The sequence below is a fragment of the Alosa pseudoharengus genome, unplaced genomic scaffold, assembly GCF_046254945.1.
Source record: "Alosa pseudoharengus isolate Yale_2024_CS ecotype anadromous, Long Island Sound unplaced genomic scaffold, YU_APseudo_1.1 YU_APseudo_1.1_scf_20, whole genome shotgun sequence".
NCBI classification, from domain to species: Eukaryota; Metazoa; Chordata; class Actinopteri; order Clupeiformes; family Clupeidae; genus Alosa; species Alosa pseudoharengus.
The window spans coordinates 6,436,215-6,458,674 of record NW_027468664.1 but is presented as its reverse complement, the minus strand read 5'-3'; the positions used below and the strand labels follow the sequence as shown (position 1 = coordinate 6,458,674).

General features: G+C 43.6%; 2 protein-coding genes across 3 annotated transcripts; both read right to left on the bottom strand.

Moving 5' to 3' along the window:
• Positions 1-234: 234 nt before the first annotated feature.
• Positions 235-2,987, bottom strand: dusp12 (dual specificity phosphatase 12). Its single transcript, XM_076297272.1, has 6 exons — positions 2,587-2,987; positions 2,391-2,504; positions 2,178-2,296; positions 1,941-2,028; positions 1,675-1,852; positions 235-1,151 (listed from the first exon to the last, which is right to left on the bottom strand). The coding sequence occupies exons 1-6, from the start codon at positions 2,838-2,840 to the stop codon at positions 1,002-1,004; spliced, it is 903 nt and encodes a 300-aa protein (XP_076153387.1). The 5' UTR covers positions 2,841-2,987; the 3' UTR covers positions 235-1,001.
• Positions 2,988-4,126: 1,139 nt separating this feature from the next.
• ldb3b (LIM domain binding 3b) lies at positions 4,127-22,284 on the bottom strand. 2 transcript variants are annotated; one of them, XM_076296358.1, is made up of 9 exons: positions 21,904-22,284; positions 15,572-15,723; positions 13,429-13,504; positions 10,306-10,328; positions 8,677-8,880; positions 7,390-7,419; positions 5,208-5,374; positions 4,815-4,851; positions 4,127-4,677 (listed from the first exon to the last, which is right to left on the bottom strand). In XM_076296358.1, the coding sequence occupies exons 1-9, from the start codon at positions 21,997-21,999 to the stop codon at positions 4,581-4,583; spliced, it is 882 nt and encodes a 293-aa protein (XP_076152473.1). In that variant the 5' UTR covers positions 22,000-22,284; the 3' UTR covers positions 4,127-4,580. The 2 variants fall into 2 exon arrangements, with proteins under 2 accessions (XP_076152473.1, XP_076152475.1); XM_076296360.1 differs by having other exon boundaries at positions 4,128-4,677; positions 8,677-8,862.
• Between the last annotated feature and the right edge of the window lie 176 nt (positions 22,285-22,460).

The window sequence follows — 22,460 nt, the reverse complement described above, 5'->3', positions numbered from 1 at the left end:
GTGCCTACCAGACATTTTGTGGTAAAAACAAACAAAGGCACACCATGTTCTCTCTCAAAAAGGGCTTCTTCTGAACAGCTAGGTTTCAAATGAAGAAGCTTCCTCTTTGGTACAACTTAAACCACACTATTTTAATTCTATTAATGAAAATATGCTGAATCTGATCTACTCTAAGATGTAGCAGAACATTCCTACACATAATGTCATAGTAAGAGATGAGCACTCATAGGCTGATTAGATCATTGCAAATACAGTTTAATTCTACAGAGTAAGGTGAAATATTTGTGTATGACAAACACTTATTTTCCCCCCAGATGTTCATTTTGAATACAAAATGTACAAATAAGCAGAGTACTTGTACATATTTGTGTTATTATAGTGTACTTAAACAGTACACGAATACACAAAATAGACCATCTGCATTTTTTAGATTTTCTATAATTTGAGAATGCTTGTAGCCCTACAAAGCCAAAGTGCAGTATCTACAGAAATTCCAAACTGAGAAAAACAGCATTGTTGTTTGTCTTTCACACTGTATTTTAGCAGATACTGTAAAATGAAAATCTCTATATCTTCAGGAAATGTTTCAGTAGATTAATGAGATTTTGATAGATTGATCAGAGGATATGGCATTTTATTTTGGTGTAAAAAAGTGAATTTCTCAAAAAATGCAGTTACTGCACTTTGGCTTTGTAGGGCACCGGAGCTGTTCTCTCATGCTTTCAATGACCCCTTGTGGTTATGAAATGTATTGCAAAAAATATAATATCAGGACATTGGGAGAATGTCAACCAGAGTGTAGATTTAGGAAAAGAATAATCAAGGTGTAAAAATGCAGTATAAAACATGAAGCATAGCATGATTCTGATTCTTATTCAAGCTGTTTTGCATTGCACCACTAAACATAAGCACTTGGTCAAAGTTCACACGTGGGATTTACAGTCACAATATCAAAAATCACAATCAAGTTGTGATTTTAAATTCAGACACTTCCCAATCCATCACTTAAGAGCAGGTATGTTGATATGCTTGATTTCGTCCACTCTGTTCTTGTGCATCTGGAAGGCAGGAGTCACCCAGCGGCCACAGGAACACTGCTCCCCGTACCAGTTGAAGGAGCCCAGCTTGGAGGTGCACTTCGGACATAGGAGCTGAAACCAGCAGGAACACAGAGGATAGGGAATCCATGTTACTGTGCAATGATTCACACACTGGTTCTTCATCCATACTGTTTACGTGTCCACAGAATTCCAATGTCTGATTCATGCTCTTTGGGATACACTTTAGAGAGATATTAACTTTGCTTGCGCATTTCTAGCTATTACAGGCATATCTGCTGTGTCCTTTTCGCCTCAAAATATAGCCCTTTTTCAAAGTGTCTGGTCTCAGCTGATTCTTCAACGGTCTCCTCCTCAGAACGAGTCCTAAAGCTCTTCCCACTGGCTTTCTACTCGGCCTCTGAGTGGCTAGTGCTCGTTGCCTTTGCTGGTTAGTTGGTCAAGAGTGAGATGGTTAGTGTAAGAATGTAGGGGTCAGACCCACACAGAAGCAACGTTATTGGGCGTGGCAGAATGCAGAACTGCATTCTTTACCTAACAGAAAGATAGAAAGATTTCTACAGTATGGTACAGTGTGTTGACCTATTGATGAAGCTAAGAGGTGATATTAACTTACCTGCCCATCCATGACTCCCAGCAGGGCGTCCTCCATCCACCGCACTGGTTCGATAAAGTAGGAGGTGCAGCTTGCGTGGTGTCCAGAGCCAGGGCCTGCAGTCTTCTTGTGGGGAAAGGCATTTGGGCCATTACCCACCTCATGGCTGAGGATGCTGGAACCACAGAAGAGTGTGCGCCTAGATGGGGGGGTAAACTCAAGGCAGTAAGTCCCGTAAAAAGAAAAAAAAACTGACTGTAATATTGTTGGCAGAGGGGATGATATACCTGCACTTTCTACATCTGTAGGAAATCTCTGTGTTTTGGCTTTGTCCAGGATCTGCAGCAAAGACCTCTTTTGGCAAATCTTTCAGATCTGGAGAGGTAAAGAGATACTGCTCACTGGTATTCTCTAAACTGACATCTTACCAGAAATACGTTTTCTGATATGGTATGACAGAACATGAGGAATTTTTCATAATTTACTGCGATCTGACAAGAAAAGTAAGTTAATAGGTACAATACCTGAGTACCGTTCCGTCAGGTTTTTTAATCTGAACTGTTTGTACTGTGGCGAGGAGAAGTCCACTACGTATCCAAACGACTCGAACAATGTTAACTGATCCAGAAAATTCTCGTTTATCCTAAAAGTGTGACATTGAGGCACGTTAAAAAATACACTAGCTGTGCCAAAACAAATCACAGCTTGAGCGAGTACGAGATATTGAAATGGCTTACTTCACATCAGGTTTAACCTGAATGAGTTTACTTTGAGCTTGTTCAAGAGTAATCTTGTGAGTTTTCATGAGGTATGCTGTCACCACCGCAGCACTCCGACTTTGCCCTGCATGACTGTGAGACAAGTCATTGCCGATTAGCCTCCTGCATCAAGTGTAATATTGTCACAATTTCCACCTACAGCATGCCACCTTACCAGTGAACAAGTACTGAACACGAGGGTTCCTTCCCAACGTCGATAAATTGAACGCACTCGTCGAATTTACTCAGGAGATCAGTGGTCGAATCGTCAAGGGCCCGAACATATTTGGTGATGAACTGAGACGACGGTAGAGCTACTTGTTCCGAATCCACAGTGAGAACATGAGTGATACCCTGACTTGATAATTTTGTGAGGTCTTTGAGGTCCGAGGCAGCCCCAATGTAAAGACCAGATTCAACCAAAATCATGCTTATGAGAACAAAGACGACATATGATCAAATCGCTAAATAAATCTATATAAATGAGAGATAAGTGCATGGACCCAATTAGTTCCTATGATTTGACATTCTCTGCTACGACCACGAGTGAGGATCAGAGTTTGTTGATGTCCTCCATCTTTGCAGTCCCGGAATAAACACCTGCGAAAAACATTGGTTCCGACTTGATTGTTTTCTTGACGTTGAAGAACACGTCAAACTGGAACCTGTAGTCTACCTAGAAAAAAATAATGAGCGTAGGCTACCTTTGGGTCTGGCTAACAGCTCACAATTGCATTTGTAACATTATGTGTGTTATTGATGTAAAATGATTTAGCCTCTGTGTGTGCCGGCCTATGAGCGCTAGATGGCAACAATCGACCTCTGACTCTCTTACAGAGTAGAACAGATCACTGGACTGTCTCAGGTAGACTACTGCCCTGCTTGTGGTGGATGGAATGTGATTAAATTATTTTAAGAATTAGCCAGTATGTTCATCAATAGACGTTTCAAAAATAGCCTTGAGTAACTTGCAAGGTGCAGGTTATGTTGACATTGGGGTAAGTAGCCAAGATAGGAATCATTAATAGATGTGGCTGATCATTGATAGAGGCCATCATGGAGAGCTGATAGAAAATAGCTTACATGACGAGGACTGCAGCTCTTGTCACAAACACAGCTCTAATAAACTGTTAAGTTCTGTGCAGAGGAATGTAAGGTTGCTCTTTGATAGGAGTTTGGCCAAATGCTGATGCAGCAGGGCCTTCCTGCTGGCAGAGCAGTTTTCATCACTCTAAAGTTCCCTGGAGAGCAGCAAACTTTGACAGAGAGAGAGAGAGAGAGAGAGAGAGAGAGAGAGAGAGAGAGAGAGAAATGACTATCCTGTAGTTTAGCCAGACACTTTCAAGATGATCCACAGAGGGGATTATGTTCCCTTGATCAGTGTCACGGATGAAGAGTTCGGCAGTCTTATGAAGCGGGCTGCGTACCACTGGGCTGACTGTGACTGCAGGCCAAACTCTCTTCTCTGGCACCAGTGACGAAGAGCAGGTGGTTCACAGAATGGACAAGGCATTCGGTTTATAGGCCTTTGCCACAACATGTGGAAAATGCTGACATTGGTGAATTATAATCTAGAATTACTTGAAACACATTAAATGAAACTTTATTGTTCAAGGTGAGACAACATTTATGAGTTTAGGCTGGTACATAGTCACACAAAAGCACATAACACTTTGATATGTTTCAAATAAAGTATTTTATTTATATGTATATATATATATATATATTATTCACAATAGTACATTTGGTAAGGTGTGTGCGTGGTAAGTGTAAGGGTAGTGTTCATGTGTGTGAAAGTGAGAAATTCGTGTTACAAGTTTAGAGTATCATTTTCATCATTCCCTTTTCTGGCTTTGTCTTTGTACATCAATAATAACTTTCATTTTCAGGAGAAACAGAACAAGCAAAACATACACAAACAAAGAAGTCTACGAAAAAAAAGTGAAAACGAGTGAAAGTGAAAACTGCGGCTACAGGCGGAGCATTGCATGAGACAAGTGGACGCGTGAATAGCACACACACGAAGGGAGCCGATTCCCCTTATATGGGCCACCGTCTACCAGTTGAACTCACAACCCAGACAGTAAGTTAGATAACTCCTCTCCTCTCCTCTCCTGCACCTCCTCTCTTCCTCTTCTCTGCCCCCCTGCCAGAGTCTATAGGTCCAGCTCACTCCGTGACATTGAGGATCTGTGAGGACAGGCCCTGGTGCCAGTTCTTCAGTTTAGCAAATCGTGGGCCTTTCACCTCAGACTCGAACTTCTCCCTGTGCAGGGAAGCAAAACGAGACGTTATTAATTTTAGAATCGTTATCCTGAAATGACACAGTGTATATTCTCTACACTTGATGCTAATATCTGTACTATGAAAAAGGAAACTGTGGCACACTCAAGTTTACAGTACCTCGATTTCCTCAGAGCTTCCTCATCTGGGTCTTGCACTGTGAAGAAAAAGAAATATGAGAAAAGAACTAACATTCTTGATAACTAACTTTATTTCCATCTAATGTAAGTGACAATTCCATTTAGGACCGACTGAATTACACAATTTATCTGTACTTCACCAGGCTTTGTGTTTTGTTTATTTAGGATGCACAGTGGAGAAAGACTGGAAATGACTGGCAGAGAGAGATTGGGAATCGGGAAATGACTGCAGGTAGGAGCACCTGGACCTGTACATGTTACTTGCTTGTGCCACATGCTGCACTCCCCCAAAACATATTTTTTAGCAATCCGAGGACAACTGTAGTGACTGAATAGAGAGAGGAGGACAGGAAGAGATGAGGATTGGACTTACTGTATTCGGTCCCTGTAAGATGGGCAAGGATGCGGAAGGACTTGGACTGTAGGTTGGCTGCACGGCGAGCCCACTCGGACATCTCGGGCTCCCTGTCCTCTGGCTTAATACAGGCCTGGTATACAGGGGAAGCACTGTCTACCAGAGGGTCTTTCATAGGGAGAGAGCTAGAGAGAGAAATGAGAGAACGAGAGAGAGAGAGAGAGAGAGCTCTCAGTATATCAGTCTGCTGTGGATATCCAGTGATTTATTATTTTTAAGTTAAGACTACTTAATGTCATAATTGTGGACTTAATTAAAGAGTGCCCTGTCAATGATACAGTGTAATTGTTACTTCTGTTGAAAAGAGAGTTTGGAGAATCATATTTAAAGAAAAATTCCGGTATTTAGCACTTTGAGTCCCTTTTCTGGTTTGTTTTGGATGAACTAGAGTGGTAGACACCGAAATTTTGACGATTGGTCCTGTCTCGACTTTTCTGACTCGTTTTGAATCGCCTTTGACTACTCAGAGTGGCTGCCAACAGGCATACCGAAACATGTCCTAAAACAACCCTTAACGTTCGTTTTCTAAACTGTGCAACTCACCGAGTGGTTAGTGGTGTTCGTTTATGTTCCAAAACAAGTAGCGTAGCGAAATACAGTTTCTGTCGTGTTTTATTTGGCATTTTGTAAAATCCCATTGATTTCTGTTGGAAGACTCATTGCACGTTGATATTACTGCGCCACCGTCTATGCTTCAGGTTCAAATATTAAGCGGAAGTTTATACAGGGTTGTGAGGTGTCTGAAAAAATAGTTCCACAATAGCAAATAAGACGGCTGGAAATCATACATTGCGCCGATATATTTTAATAATCAACGAACACCACTAACCACTCGGTGAGTTGCACAGTTTTGAAAATGAACGTTAAGGGTTGTTTTAGGAAATGTTTCATTATGCCTGTTGGCAGCCACTCTGAGTAGTCAAAGGCGATTCAAAACGAGTCAGAAAAGTCGAGACAGGACCAATTGTCAAAATTTCGGTATCCACCACCCTAGTTCATCCAAAACAAACCAGAAAAGGGACTTAAAGTGCTAAATACCGGAATTTTCCTTTAAAGAAAATGACCCAAGTTCAATGCTGCCTGAAGGAGATGGCAGATTGTTTTTACTAGGGCTGTCAATCGATTAAAAAATGTAATAGAATTAATTACATACTCTGTGATTAATTAATCTGAATTAATCGCATATATAATTCTTGCTGTGAAAGTATTTTAAATATTTAAATTCAAATGAATCATTCAATATTCAGCATTAGTGACATTAAAGTTCAAAAACTCTTTTATTATTATTTTCACTGTTCAAATAATGGCCATAATAATCTATGATATGACCTAATACGCTGAGGAAATAAATTCAAAAGTTTTTCACATAGACACAATGAAAATAAATGAACACTCCCTTCAATATCAACACTATTTCTTTGCATTGATGTGCGACTTGCTGCAGACATTGCAGAGGAATTTATTTTAATCACTTTATTTTTATCAACACCATCAGGCCGTTTTTTAAAAGTAAATGTTCCAATCAATGATCTAGGCAGCACATATTCTTCTCTCTCCTTCATTTTACAGTCTAATGGTTACTGACTAGAACGGATCGGGGTCAAAGGTCATACAGAATCGATTTATCTGCGCTATTTTTTTTAATCAGTTATTTTTTCTGAAATTAATTAATCTAAATTAATCAGTTATTTTGACAGCCCTAGTTTTTACACATAAGTATGCTTTCATGATTGTTAATCTCTGCTTTACTGTTGTTGTCTTCAAACATGATGCATTTCCATTTGTTGTTGTCATGGCACCAGTTCCAGCCCTAATCTTTTTTTTTTTTTAAATCAAAACCCATCCGTCAGTCTGTAGAGTGTATTTATTGATTTCAGTGTAATTGGAAACAATTTACTAGAACGCCCTGCTGTACATTCAACAGAATCAATGGAATAGTTTCCAGCGGTTTCCATGTCCTGTGGGTCTCGAGCTGAGAGCGAGCCTGGGAATGCTCAGGTCACAGACGCAGACGCTGAATGGAGATGGATGTGCATGCATGCAGCTGAGGATGGGTCAGGAGAGAGATGGGCGAGGTGAACGGGCAGCTAGTGGGCAGAATTGGGCACAGAGCGCTGAGACGGCAGTGGGTTTTACTTACGCAAAGGCCGCTCCGGGTTCTGGCTCCTCACTAGTGACGGTCACATGATGGGCCAGAGGTGGGTAGGAGGGTATTGAGGTGGGGTGGGGTGGGGGATAGGGAAAAGGGGGGTAAGCAGAAGGGAGTTGTGGGGTGCGAGGGGAGAGGGGGTGCAGGTGGATGAGGTGGAGTGTTGGTGGAGTGGTGGTGTGTTGGTGGAGTGGTGGAGTGGTGGTGGAGTGTTGGAGTGTTGGTGGAGTGGTGGTGGAGTGTTGGTGGAGTGTTGGAGTGGTGGTGGAGTGTTGGTGGAGTGGTGGAGTGTTGGTGGAGTGGTGGAGTGTTGGTGGATGAGGTGGAGTGTTGGTGGAGTGGTGGAGTGTTGGTGGAGTGGTGGAGTGTTGGTGGAGTGGTGGTGTGGTGGAGTAGTGGTGTGTTGGTGGAGTGGTGGTGTGTTGGTGGAGTGGTGGTGTGGTGGAGTGGTGGTGTGTTGGTGGAGTGGTGGAGTGTTGGTGGAGTGGTGGTGTGTTGGTGGAGTGTGGATGGAGTGGTGGTGTGTTGGTGGTGTGTTGGTGGAGTGTTGGTGGTGTGTGGAGTGTTGGTGGAGTGGTGGAGTGTTGGTGAAGTGGTGGTGGAGTGGTGGTGGAGTGTTGGTGGAGTGGTGGTGGAGTGTTGGTGGAGTGTTGGAGTGGTGGTGGAGTGGTGGAGTGGTGGTGGAGTGTTGGTGGAGTGGTGGAGTGTTGGTGGAGTGGTGGTGGAGTGGTGGTGGAGTGGTGGAGTGGTGGAGTGGTGGTGGAGTGTTGGTGGAGTGGTGGAGTGGTGGTGGAGTGTTGGTGGAGTGGTGGAGTGGTGGTGGAGTGTTGGTGGAGTGGTGGAGTGGTGGTGGAGTGGTGGTGGAGTGTGGATGGGGGAGAACAGAGATCAGAGGGAAAGCAGAGATGAAGTTGATACAGACAACAAATGCAAAAGCTCAAAATCACAAGGGAGGCCAGCCAACCCAAACTACACACACTTCTGTACTGGAAATGTTTAGATTTAGCAGACCACAGATATCCATAAAACTACAAATCACAGAATCCACAGTACAGTTTATTGTCATCATTTACCATTCCACTATCTGCAATAATGAAATACATTTCAATGCAAAACTTAGCATGGCAAATGCAAAACCCCATAGGTCAGAGGTCAGCAGAGAAGGAGAGATCAATAATTCTGCACTGCCAGAGGCATTCAGCGCTATGCTTGCCTAAACAAGCGCAGACTCTGTGGACGAGAGGTGGTTGTGAGTTTCGGTCGAGTTTTGGCACGTACCTCGCTCCCTCGTGGCCCTTGGCCTGCGCCTGGCCAGCGATGGCGTCCATGATGGCGTCCTGTGAGTACATACTAATGGGAGTGTTGTACTGTGCGTGGATGATGGTGGCCTTGCCACCGGGCCCTTTCACCTCAATGGGCTTGTGGGTGGACAGGGCAGAGTCCTTCAGCACGCTGGGGTTGAAGCTGGGGACATACTCTTGACTGTGAGTGGCAGCAGGTAGTGTGGCCCAAGGGTGGAGTTTAGCAGGGTGGTGAGAGGTTGGTTAGAGAGGGATTTCCACACAGGGAGGAGTTGGAGTTGTGAAAGAGAGGAACAAAGAAAGGGATAAAACAGGTTGTGGGAGGGGGACTGTTAGAAGGAAGAAGCAGGAGGAGCTTTTGGATGTAGCCACATTAATTGGTCTGAGGTGTAAAAAACTCCGGCTTCAGAAAGTCCTACCATGTATTGGTTCTACCTGTGCACTTTTCACCATTGAGTTGATGTCTTGAATTTCCCCTTGGGGATCAATAAAGTATCTATCTATCTATCTATCTATCTATCTATCTATCTATCTATCTATCTATATATCTATCTATCTATGTAGCTGGCCAAAGACTTGTGCTAAGTAGAATCAGCTGAATTAGTGAATGGTTGGAACCAAAATACGGTAGGACATTTAAGCGCTCCACAAATAGGCACCAACACGAGTGCCCTGTTACTTGCCACACATACCAGCGTCGACATTTTTAACTGACAAGCATTTGCTTAACAATGGATTTTATTGAGCGGTGCCGCCAAAAATAGAACTGTATCAGTATTGCCACTATGGCAGCAGCGTAGCTGGCCGCTGGTGTGTGGGGTTGTATTGAAAAACAATGGAATCGAAACGTATTCAAATATCGAAAGCAGAGAGTGTGGAGGCCTTTACTCTAAAGCCAGAGTTTTCCATTTCTGATGTTAGGGTTCAAGCTTGCTTGCACACACTTGAAGACAAACTTACTTTGATGAACTGAAAGACAAAAGAAGACAAGACATACAGAATGTGATAATTCAAAACGACCAGATGGGAGTGCTGTTGTGCAGTGAGATGAAGTGAGCTCAAAGGGATATGTTCAAACAGTGCAAAGTTTCAGAACTAATGTGCTTTAACTAGTTGTGACTAGAACAAGTTCAGATATATTTTATTAACAGTGTGGCTTTTATCTCATGCTCATTGGTCTTGGGTTTTTTTGAATACTTAATCGAAGAGCAGGCAGGTCTATTTTCATGCACTACAATAGTCCCCTTAATACTCACTGCGCAGACTGTACTTTTTGTCAAGGCTTATGATTTAAATGAAGCAGATTTAGCACATGCCCAAATGGAGCAGCTTCTGTTGATGTTGAGAGTTAGATGGGTTGCAGATTTATCACACATTTATCACATATGAAATAGCCAGCTTAAAACAACACTCAGCTTTATTGATACATTAAATATACTTTAAATGTATCAGTACATGCATTCAAATGTAAATCAAATTAACACATTAATCATATAAGACAACCAGAAATGTACACTCTTAATGTCAGAATGAATGTAGTCACACCAGGCCAGGCCAGGACACACAAACACACACATGAGCAATTTGTAGAAGTGTTGGTACTGACTTTCCTGCTGTGTTGGCGATGATCTACAGGAGAAACCAACAGAGAAACATATAGGGACAGCAGTTATAACTCAGCCCTAGAGCTCTTCACTTCATAATGTCTCTGTGTGAATAATGGTCATTTGTTTCTATTTGAATCAAAAATCAATATTGTGATTAGAGACACCCATGTTTGAAAGATAGCATGCACTGTGCTTTAATATACTCAGGTCTATTCTGGCTGTCATGCTCCAGTGCTCATAATTTCATAAGCTTAATGTTCACTGGTAATACAGAGAAAAAGCAAAAACAATTGTATTTAATTATACTCTTAAGTAATGCGTAAATGACCACAATTTGCACCAGTGTCAAGAGTATCAGAGGCTGTGGTGGGTGAAGTAACACACTTCACAACTCATCATGAAAAGGATTGTGCTGCTTCTAAATTATGTAACAATTACAACGACTTCATTGGATCAGTGTCAAAAGAAATTCAGCATGGTTGTGGAAATCGTCTGCTCATAAAAAGCAATGCAATTTGTCTCTGTGTCTGTGATTAAAATAAGCAGCAAAGTAAATCATGATTTCACACAAGCCAATAGACCACACATCTATTACAAAATACTTGTAAAAACCCAGTCCCTCAATTGCAGTGTGATATAAGTGTACAATATAAAAAAATTAATTACAGAAACATTTCTATCATTTCTATTCCATTTCCATCACAATAATCCCAGTCATATTGGATTATTATTAAGGGCTGTGCCCTTCTAGTGCTTCAGTCCTCAATAACACTACATATTTAGTGCTTCAGTCCTCAATAACACTATGTATTTAGTGCTTCAGTCCTCAGTGACACTACATATTTAGTGCTTCAGTCCTCAGTGACACTACAAATTTAGTGCTTCAGTCCTCAGTGACACTACATATTTAGTGCTTCAGTCCTCAGTGACACTACATATTTAGTGCTTGGCGGAATACAGACACGAATATATCCTTTCACCCACAGCGTCATAACCTAGCCATGGAAATGGTGGCACGTGCTCTTTTCTTGTCACATGATGGCATAGATATTAGTGGTGTACACCTCATTGGGAAGAAATGCTCAGGCCCACAGGTGGACTGTGACTGACAAGGACAGAAGTTAGGCGTCCACAGCGCTGCCTGTGATTAACATTAATGTAACATTATGTTTCCCTGAAAATGATGACACGATGATGACACACAACCAGTCAGGCTGCTCCCATACCGCGTGGATATAATGAGATGACATACAGTTTGGCCCAACACTCTATACTGTCTTAAAGGTCGGAGTACAACGCGGATTAAATGCCCCGTTGAGTATTAGAACACCGGCACGTGTAACTGGCAGAGACACCATGTGCTGTCTCTTGGTGGGAATTCTGTTCCCGTGAGCTGCAAATAGAGGCTGGAATAAATTATGGAACATACCTGAGAGGGGTTAGATTTAGGATATGGGGGTAACCCAAGCCATATCATACCACCTGTAGGTGCTGAGAGGCAGAGGGCGGACACTCACGCTCATGCACAACTAACAGATTGTTGTCTATCTATACCAAATGCTTCAAATTGTCGCCAAGTATGTTCTCTAGGGTGCCCTGTCTTGAGACACAGGCTCTCACCAATGAAAAGGTTATGCTAGATAGTGCTAGCTTAGAGGCCATCTTTGTTTTGTTTTTTAACCGGCTAAAGCTTTCAAAGTGATATGAATGCTATGTGCCGGATATCTTTTAAATGATCCTGCTAGGCTCCTGGCGGCCACTTTTCCAAGAAACGTGACACTCGTCTCGGGGCGGAACCGTCATGAGCACGGTCAAAAATAACCACTGTATGCTGTCATTTGGAAAACGCTTGCGCTCAGAGAAGCAGGAGGCTTTTGCCAGGGTACTGTTCATGTTACCGAGAGCAGGGTTAAGTGATGGGGGGCGTGGGGGACGGGTTGGTGGTATGGTCGGGGTCAGGTAAGCCTGGTGTTCTCTTCAGCAGGCACATTCCCAGCTGAGCTTGGCATGTGAGGGGTTAGAAGGTGTGGTGCCAATTGCACTCTGTGCTGAGCATCTAGCCTATCTTAACTTCCACTGTAGAAGAGATTGTAGACTGTGGTCCAGGTAGAGAAGGCAGGTAGAGGGAGGTGTGTGTGTGTGTGTGTGTGTGTGTGTGTGTGTGTGTGTGTGCGTGTGCGTGTGCGTGTGCGTGTGTATGTGTGTATATGTGTGTATATGTGTATATGTCTGTATATGTGTGTATATCTGTGTGTGTGTGTGGCTGTGTGTGTCTGTGTGTGTGTGTGTGTGTGTGTGATTCCAGCACTCTTTCATCTGTTCTGGATTGCCATGAATGACCACAGTGTGCTCTGAGCTTTATGATGGGCAGCAGAAGTTCATCCAAGAGCAGCTTTTAGCAGCTTATTAATGTTCCTGTCCATTCTGCTCTTCTCACCTAACCCACCACCTCTCTCTCTCTCTCTCTCTCTCTCTCTCTCTCTCTCTCTCTCTCTCTCTCTCTCTCTCTCTCTCTCTGTCCATCCCTCTCTCTCTGTCTGTCCCATGCCTCAGCCTTGAAGTGCCGAGGAGCTTTTCGAAAGGCTGTCTAGCCACGTTTGACAGGCACACTGTCTGGGTGGTCCTCTGTGTGCTCCACACTCTGACACGCTTTCCTTCCTCTACTCGAGCCAGACGAGGAGGATGCGGGCCAGGGCCAGGGCCAGCTCCAGCTCCAGCTCCAGCTGCTCTAGGCAGGTATTATGTAAATAATTCAGGTGCGAGTCCTCTCAAAGCTGCCGTCTTATGTCATCACACGCTGCTTATACAAATGGGGGAGTTCAGGGGAAGCCAGGGGATGACAGCTTTTTCAACAGCTGACTGGAGGGGAGCAGGGGGAGTCCACAGCCATGTAAAGATCTCAGAGGAAATCTCCCCACAGAGCTAAATATGGACCAGAGCCCAGAGTTTTTTCATCTTGGTGGACTAAATTATTGTATCTGTTTGAGATATGACATTATAAATACATGCACGTACGTTTGAGCATACACATACATAGATATATGGATGTGTGCGTGTGTGTGTGTGTGTGTGTGTGTGTGTGTGTGCATGTGTGTTTATTTGTGTCAAAATGTTTGCCATACCTTCTGGTGTGGGATAACTGGCATTGGTGAGTCCATTCTGGGGGTGGCTGTTGGAACAGGGGCGGGACGTCTCGACCTGGAACACAATGACAGCACCTATGACTGTGACTGCCTCTGGTCACTCAACAGCTAGACCTTTACAGATGGACTATGTAAGATTAGAGAGGGTCAGGCCTATCACACCACACTGTCCTAGCCATTCAGGGTGAAGAGCTTTTGAACCGGTCGTATCAACGAGTGTCACTTATGGAGATACAATGTTTCACTTACCCTATCATTAATATTTGATTATCATCAAATTACTGATAATGTAACTCATCAGATAGGGGTCAGATAGGATAGTGGGTCTAGAAAAGGTAAACTTAAATTAGTGCATTAAACTCTACCAAATCGTTTCAGAAATGTAGCAATCTTGTAAACCAAGGTTTTAAATGCAGTTGTTTACTCAGTTACAAAGAAATACATGTCCATGCCAGATTAGCAATTGTATTTGTGTGCCTGTTTTTTAGGGACATTGGAAACAGACTTCAATGGCCTCCCAAAATTGCTGAAAGTTCGTATGGGTATTCCCAGGCTATCCACTCATTACAGGGAAATAATTCCCCACATATTCTGGGTCCCTGAGAGCCCTTAACATCACTCATTGATAATTCACATAAAACTCCCCAAGTCTATTCAATATGAGTCCATTCAATATGAATATCACATTGATGATATTGTGTCTTATGATATAGTGTCTTGATGCCATAATTGTTCCAGCTCTACTCACTTTTTGTATCAAACCAAGACATTAGTAATAACCTTAAAAGTTCCTTTCTCTTTCTTTCTTATTCTTCCTCATACAAATGTTGTCTGTTGCCTTAACGTTTGCTTTTAAAGATGGTAGATAATCATAGGCCCTGTGGAGGGTTACATTTACTCTGGAAAAATAGCAGCCATCTCTAAACAGTCACTTGAAATCCATAACACAGCACTCAATATGAGAAGCAAGACTGCCCCTACTCCTCTGCAAAGCTGAGCCTGTCAATCACAGCTGCTGCCCCAAAAAGAAGGACATGAACTGAGAAAACAGAGAGTGAATGAGAGAAACGTGACATTAAATAATTAATCAACGTGTGAGCAGACTCAAAATCGCAGCATTCTCAGTGCACATTTCGAAACCATCAAAGGAAATGTGTTTGGATCACCATCAAACAATCATGATAATAAAGCTCTAACCTAAAATGAAGGCATGCTGTTCTAGTCAGATATGTGGGTGCCTGTCGGATATATGCCTGCCTGATAGACTGTTTGGCAACATAACAATTATGAATATATTGCCCATATGTCACCTATTACTGTTGAAAGTAAGGTGTGCTTCATCCTTCATTAAGGGACATAGAGAGATATATAAAGCTAAGCGAAATGTTTCTCATCCAAAATTTAGGGACATATAGAGAGGTATACAAAGCTAAGTGAAATGTTTCTCATCCAAAATGTCATAATGTATTCTAACACTGGGTGACAAGTCCCCTTTGGGTAGGGAGGCTTTTGTTGTGACTAAAAGGGGGATAAGCCTCGCTGGGATTAGTTTGGAGTGCATCCCTTGAAGGAGGGAAGAGCCACAAGATAAACACAGACCACAGATCTCTTTGAACACTGTTTAGATACACCAGGCAAAATAGTTCAGCTTTCTCTTTTCTAAATTCACTTATCTTTCATCCGATGATAATGCTTTCAAATGATACTGATCAAATTGTTATCCCCACCATCAGTCACTAAACATGGAGTGGTTTAGTGGTTTGATGTGTTTGGATTTTGGGCTGTGTACAAGGTGTGGCTTCAAGTTTTTATTAGTGTGTCCTTTCCTGTTTATGATGTTGTGGGGTTCCTATAGCTTACATATACAAAGGTGAGAAGGATGTTTACTTAATGGGTACTTTATCCTTTATAGAAGAAGTGTAATGCTGACTAATGTACCAGTACTGTATACAGGGAGGATGCTGATGCTATGAGTATGGCATGAATTGTCATATCGCTGGACTGGGATGTTTGATTTTGGCAATTGTTGGTCTGGATACCTATGCATAGTGAAGATGAGTTTGGTGTAAGCTGTTATAACTTTGCATGGTGAGGGTGAGTTTGGTTTAAGCGGTTAGCTTACCTCTGCATGGTGAGAACGAGTTTGTGGGTAGCTTGCTTGATCTTGTTCTGGGCCTCCAGGTGGCTCATGCCCTCTGTGCTGACACCATCGATGGAAGCGATGACATCACCCTGGGCCAAGTTGCCTGTTGCTGCCTTGCTGCCTGGTGAGATCTAGGGATAGAGAGATCCATCAGCGGACACAAGTCTCACAGTACCACTGTCACTCTCCCTGATCTTAATACAGCCTCTACTGCCAGTAAACTGCCACAAGCCCTAACTTTGCCCATGTTAAGATTTCAATCTAAGGATATACTAGAATTGAACAGTTAAAATATACAGCGCTAGGAAACAAAGTATAAGCTATGACCTCTGTCCAACAAGTTTTAGTTCATGAGTACTCCAGCATATGTGGGGGCTATTACTTACTATGACATGTTTGGGATTGCTGTGTTTTGTACATATCCTATTACTAATGCTGCAGCAGAGGTAACAGAGATTCTTTTCATAATAATGACGTAAAATGACATTATGAGGTTCTTTTTATATACCGTCATCCCCCAACAATGGTTTTTACCTCTTTTTACCAAAAAGTTATGAATTTAAATGAAAGCGCGCAACAAACAAACAAAGAAAAAGCTCAAAGTGAGTATGCTCTGGGGCCAGGGGTGCATGACTACTCTTACAGGCAGCTCGTTAAAGTGTTAAAAATAAAGGCCGTTGTTCACGCCCACTCCCCCCAACACCCCCCCCCTTCCTTCTTTGCCCATCCATGTGCTCCCATCACTCACAGCCCAGAGAGGGGGCAGCATGGCACAGCACCAGTCCCAGAGGTGTTCCCTTAGCGAAGAGGTGATCCTACACACACACGCACGCACACATGCTCCGCAAAACTCTATTCGGTAATATACCAGAAAAACACCAGCTATTTGTAGCTTTGCTTCTCAGCAGGCATGGGTTAGCATCATCTGCTCCATGAGATCAGTACACAAGCTGGGATCATTAAGCCAGAGTTTCCACATGATAGCTGTGATACATTTATAAATAATAAAATGTATAAATACATTTATCAGCTTTCAAATATGCAGGATCAGACATGGTCAACTAATGACAGTCAAGTGACTCATTACTCCCCTGTTGGGTTTATTGACAATATATCTCATTCATGACAGTGGTGTGGTCATCAGTATGATGTTTCCCTACAGCCGGCGCAGATCCAGTGTCTCCTACCCTCCTCATAAAGTCCCATCAGTAGAACTGACCTGCAAAGCCTCTGTAGACTCTCCCTTCATCGAGGGTTTATTAGCCCTTTCACCACAAATAAAGGGATTTGGATGCTTAAAGCAGTGGGCACACTACGTTAAACTTGGAGCATCTCTCCCCATCCTCTCTCTAAGCAGAGTTCGCTGCAGGCACGGAACGGATCCACAGTCGGATGCCATGAGCTTTTTTAGGGCTCCCAGTTATGTCGCCCCTGAGGTTTACTGTTGCACTCTGCTTATGTAAGCTCGACATGGAAGAGAGAAGTGGAGGAGGGGTGTGGCTCTGCTCAGACTTCAGCATTGCTCAGTTTCAGCTGTATAACCAAGACAATCTTTTGTGGGTCGGAAAAAACAAATCTCCAAAGTGCAGACCTGAATAACTGGAACATTTGGTGTCATTTAGATCAGTGGGTTTTGGCAAATAAAATTAGCCTCTAAAACGTTTTGAAGTGATCAAGCCGAAATGCCGGTGCCTTTGAAGACGAGGTAGTTTCACACGAGTGATTCAGAGTAGTCACTAGGACAACCAGTCCTTTCAGTACATGAAAGTTCTTCTACACAGTCCTGTGGGACCATTACATCACTTATCAATAATAGGGGGCTTTGGATCATTCTCATTGGATGGCTTTGCCTATCTGTCTTGAGCAGCGAACGGAACCCTAATTAGACAAATGACGATCAAAACCAAAGCCCTCGCCGTTCATTAAACCCTCTCCTCACCCTGGCACTGTGAGGGCACTTGAGAAAGAAGCTACTGGCACAGACTTCCACTGGCATCCGTCGCGCACACAAAAGAGCCCCCGCTTTGATCAATAAGTCCACACTTCATTAGTAACCTTATAAAGCTGGTGTGAAATCGTAGTTTCGTCTATCAATGCAATTAGCCACAAAGGCAATGAGAAGCTTTGGTGTTCTCTCTGCGTTGTGGCAGAGAGGAAGCGAAAGGGAGGGAAGAGGTGCCAAGCTGGGAAGAGCTGTGTGTTGATTATTGGAGCTCTTGCAGCTGAAGTGTCCAGACCAGTGGCGATTAGGGGGAGGTGTGTGTGACAGACCTGCCCTCCACCAGTGAGCAATTGGTGCGTGATTGACAGGTGCCCTGGAGGGAGGCAGTGATTGTGATGGTTGATGATGGGCTGAACATCCCTGCTGTCAGGCAGTGTCCTCTAGTATAGTTCCATATGCACAGAGCGCAACCCATATCCCATTATTACTGTAGGAGAGTACTTCACCATGGGAATGGTACCTTGACCTTTGGCTGTTCCACAGCTGACCTTCACAATGCATAGCTCCCGCCTCTTCCCTATGTCACAATGCATAGCTCCCGCCTCTTCCCTATGTCACAATGCTGTCAATGGGCCGCAAATCTCAATCACACACAGAGGCTGAGAAACTCCTTCACATAACCGAGAACACAAACAGAAGCAAGAAACAGAATTGGTGAGAGAGAGAGAGAGAGAGAGAGAGAGAGAGAGAGAGAGAGAGAGAGAGAGAGAGAGAGGAGGGAGAGGAGGGAGGGATACAGAATACAGACACAGCAGGAGTTGACTGTCACCCTTTTGAGGAGCATGTTTGCCAACAGAACAGGCTGAAGAGAGACTTTCTTTTGGCAGAATGAACAAACCCCCTCACGGAAATAGCAAGAGTGTTATGAGTGAATCTGAATGCTGAAGGGTTGCCCATGGCCACCATCAACTCTTCCATGCATCTTTCTCCAAACATATCAGAGGAGAGAGAGAGAGACAGAGAGGGAGAGAGAAAGAGAGCAGCCATTGTCCTTTGCTGTCCATTGTCTTGATCCCAAACATATTTATGGCCCACCAAATCTGTATGAGCTCCGACCTTCACCCTCTCATCCCCATTCTAAATCAGTTACCAGGCAGAGCCCTCCGAGTGGCAGGATGCCACCCCAGCCCGGGACATCAGCTGAGATTACAGAATGCTTTTTATAGGGAGCCCCACATGGACGCCCGTGACTAATATGGACAGAAAAGTGACTTATGGTTTTATGTGTAAATGATGTAGTGGGGCATTATTTAGTCAGTGAATGGTTTATTGTGTGGTGCGGTGTGTTTGTTTTGAGTGGCAGATGTGTATGGTGTAAGATAAAGTGATTGATAATTTAGCATTGAGCGTTGGAGCAGGCTAGTAGTGCACACATTGTTTAATCAGAGTTGTGTTTCTTTTTACTGTGTGAGATGGAATGCAGGAGGTCAGTGTCAACGGAAGATCACTCCCTGCTGCAACACTAAGACCACTAAAGCAGGGGCTTTCTCAAAACGACATTTTCGAAAGGTTGCTGCACAAACACAGATCCATTTGTCAATACGTAATGGCCAATCTCACAGTCATTGACTGAATGAAATGTCAGGAAAAATAATAAATTAGATCAAATTTATTACATTCTCTGTTTGTTCTTTGTCACACACAAAATAAAAATCTATGAAATTGCATGGGATGTTTCTCCCCTTGAATTCCTAGGATAACCTAGCACTAAGACACAGACAGGTTTATACAAAACCAGACATGAGCAGGGGGCATATGTCATCTCTGGGCTAGACTGGGCTATGATTTGTTTAGGTTTTGCGAAATGTTGTTGATTTTTGTGCTACAGCCAATCACACAACGCCCGCTGTGCTCCTGAGGACTATGTTGATTGGCTGGGGTAGTTTATGGCTCAAGCCACTATATTTATTTCCCATTTAAAGAGGAAGCATTGTATACAAACACTGTTTTCTGAGCACAAACACTGGTGAACAGATAGCTCAAAGACTGAGAGGAGCAATTAATTGAATTTGATAATAAGTGGAATTAGAATATCGTACTGTAATCTACTTAAATACAGGTGGGAAACATATGAAATAATCACATGTCACTTGTGGTCAGTAGTAGTAGTAGTATACAAGTCTTACTCTGTACTGCATTGCTTATTAACACCCCAACTTCTGTAGCATTTGGCTTATTGCCCTGTCAGCTCAATTTTTAGTACCAAATTTGAGTGCAGATTTCTTTGGTGTTCAGAAATAGTTTTCATATCCTTACGACCACAATGGATCCCCTGCTTTGCAATGAAGGTCTTTCCTGTCAAACCCCAAGGCATTCATATTGAAAATGCTTGTCAAATTCAAACAGTTTCAAGTGGATTTCCTATCTGAATGTTCCCATATTCCCAATGATCAGTTCTTTCCTGGTGTCCACAGGTAGAAGCCTCTGTATTCTCATTGATACTCTAAATATCTAATATTTACTTGCACTAATATAATAGTGAACAATCTCTCTCTCTTTCTATATCTCTCTCTCTCACACACACACACTCACACACATACACATTATCTCTCTCTCTCTTTCTATCTCTCTCACACACACACACTCACACACATACACACTATCTCTCTCTCTCTTTCTATCTCTCACACACACACACACTCACACACATACACACTATCTCTCTCTCTCTCTTTCTATCTCTCTCTCTCTCACACACACACACTCACACACATACACACTATCTCTCTCTCTCTCTCTCTCTCTCTCTCTCACACACACACACACACTCACACACATACACACTATCTCTCTCTCTCTCTCTCTCTCTTTCTCTCTCTCTCTCACACACACACACTCAAACACATACACACTATCTCTATCTCTCTCTCTCTCTCTCTCTCTCTCTCTCTCTGATGTGAGCATCTCTCTGGGCACACATCTGCCCGACCCAGCAGCTCAGTGTCAGACTAAGAGGTTGGCAGTGCCATCGGTCAGAAAGCACACCGCGCACATCTCATGTCCAGTAAGCTGAGATTTCTGGACTAAAGCCTGTTTCAATGAGCTTAGGCAATAACACCTTGTCTCTGAGAGAAATATATGAACAGAACACACTTGGGTGAGGGACCTGGCAGTATTAGCTAATGCAATGCCCCCTCTGACTCTGGGTAGGGGAGGTTAAGGCTTTGGGGCTTTTGTTTTATGGACGGGGTTGGTACACGTGAGCAGGTAACACTCCCTGGGGTGACGGGCTGGAACACGAGAGAAATAAATCATTTAATGAGGAAACCAGACAGCTCCCTCAAGAGCCAAAGCCGTGACAAGATTATGTGAGCGGATAGAGAGAGCCATCACAGCTGAATTGTGGGGTGGGGGGGCTCTCACCTTTCACTTACCCTCAACTTTAACACATACATACGTACGCACACACACTCACATAACTCACACACACACACACACACACACACACACACTCACACACACACACACACACACACACACACACACACACACACACACACACACTCACACACACACACATACACTCACACACATATACACACACACTCACACTCACACATACACACACACACACACACACACACACACACACACACACACACACACACACACACACACACACACACACACACGCAGACAACTTTAGCACAAAGCACACCTCACCATCAGCTATTCATAGGCCAACAGACTGTAAATACCTCAGAAGATTCACTGTCCTAAGGCCATGGCAGGCTCAGCCAAACCATAAACAATAACAACAGAGAATGTTCTAGCACTGAGGTGTACCCGTCTCAGTCCCATTACATTACATTACATTACATTACATTACATTACATTACAAGTACAATACACTACAACAGATATTTTCAGTGACAGTAGAGGTGAACATCACATACATAGATCTGAGAAATGTGACAAGCTTGACTAAAGTGAAGGGGTGTTATGTAGTGAAAAGTTTGTTATCATGCTGTACACTTGAAGTGGTTATGTAAGAGATGGTGTGAAAGAGTTTGTATTAGGGTTGTATGGACCACTGATAAATGTTTCAGCACTACCCAAGTATAAGCAGTGTAACGGGACAGTGAAGCATCTGTATCTGGTTGGTTTGTTTGTGTGAAATGTGTTTGCAGCAGGCAAGTATTTGTTTTTGACGAGTTTTGTTAGTGTATGTTTGTAGTTGTTAGTGGGTGCCGGAGGTTGTGGTGAGAGTAAGTGTGAGCGGTGGACTAGTGCTGTGTAATGAGGTGAGAGTGAGGATGAGTGTGTGCCGAGTGTGCTGGTGAGTGTGTGCAGGACACCAGGTCCTTACCCTGGAGATGGTCAGGGGCATGTTGAAGTCTTTGCCCCCCTGCAGTCTGAAGCCCCAGGGCGCAGGGCCACTGAGGGTGACGGTGTAGCCGCTCATCTTGATCCGAGAAGTAAGTAGTGAGAGAGCTCGAGCGCTTCTTTTGAACGTGGGGGCGAGGGGGGGGGTGTCGGGATCTCCGTGGAGCGTTCTTCCAGTCACGTCTCTCCCTGCGCACGGGGTGACGGCTGCCGAAGGAGCCTCTGTAAACAATCAACAACAACAAATGCAAACAGCGGAGTCAGACGTCGGCCACTGCGGGCCCTTAACTACAGTACTCTCCCTTGCCCACGTGCACACAAGCGTACTATAGCCCTGAGCCCGACCCCACCCTCTGATAGCCCCCAAAGACCCCCTTGAGCTCCCTGAATATTTAATGGAAAAGGCGCTAGGCACAGGAAAGAGGAAGAGCTCTTGCCTGCTCGGATGGCCTGGACAGACAAGCCTAAGAATAGCCCCTCACTGAAGAGTGCCGATAGCGCCCCGACCCCCAGGGTCCATATATGGAATGTAAGGGGACA

Bases quoted from the DNA above. Each gene is read 5' to 3' on its own strand.
- ldb3b (XM_076296358.1), bottom strand. From the start codon at position 21,999: ATGAGCGGCTACACCGTCACCCTCAGTGGCCCTGCGCCCTGGGGCTTC. The intron at 15,724-21,903 runs GTAAGGACCTGG...CTCTATCCCTAG, and splicing joins TGCCCCTGACCATCTCCAGG to ATCTCACCAGGCAGCAAGGC. The intron at 8,881-10,305 runs GTCAGTACCAAC...TGCCACTCACAG, and splicing joins ATCGCCAACACAGCAGGAAA to TCAAGAGTATGTCCCCAGCT.
- dusp12 (XM_076297272.1), bottom strand. From the start codon at position 2,840: ATGATTTTGGTTGAATCTGGTCTTTACATTGGGGCTGCCTCGGACCTC. The intron at 2,297-2,390 runs GTAAGCCATTTC...TCACACTTTTAG, and splicing joins CAGGTTAAACCTGATGTGAA to GATAAACGAGAATTTTCTGG. The intron at 1,152-1,674 runs GTAAGTTAATAT...TGCTGGTTTCAG, and splicing joins TGGGAGTCATGGATGGGCAG to CTCCTATGTCCGAAGTGCAC.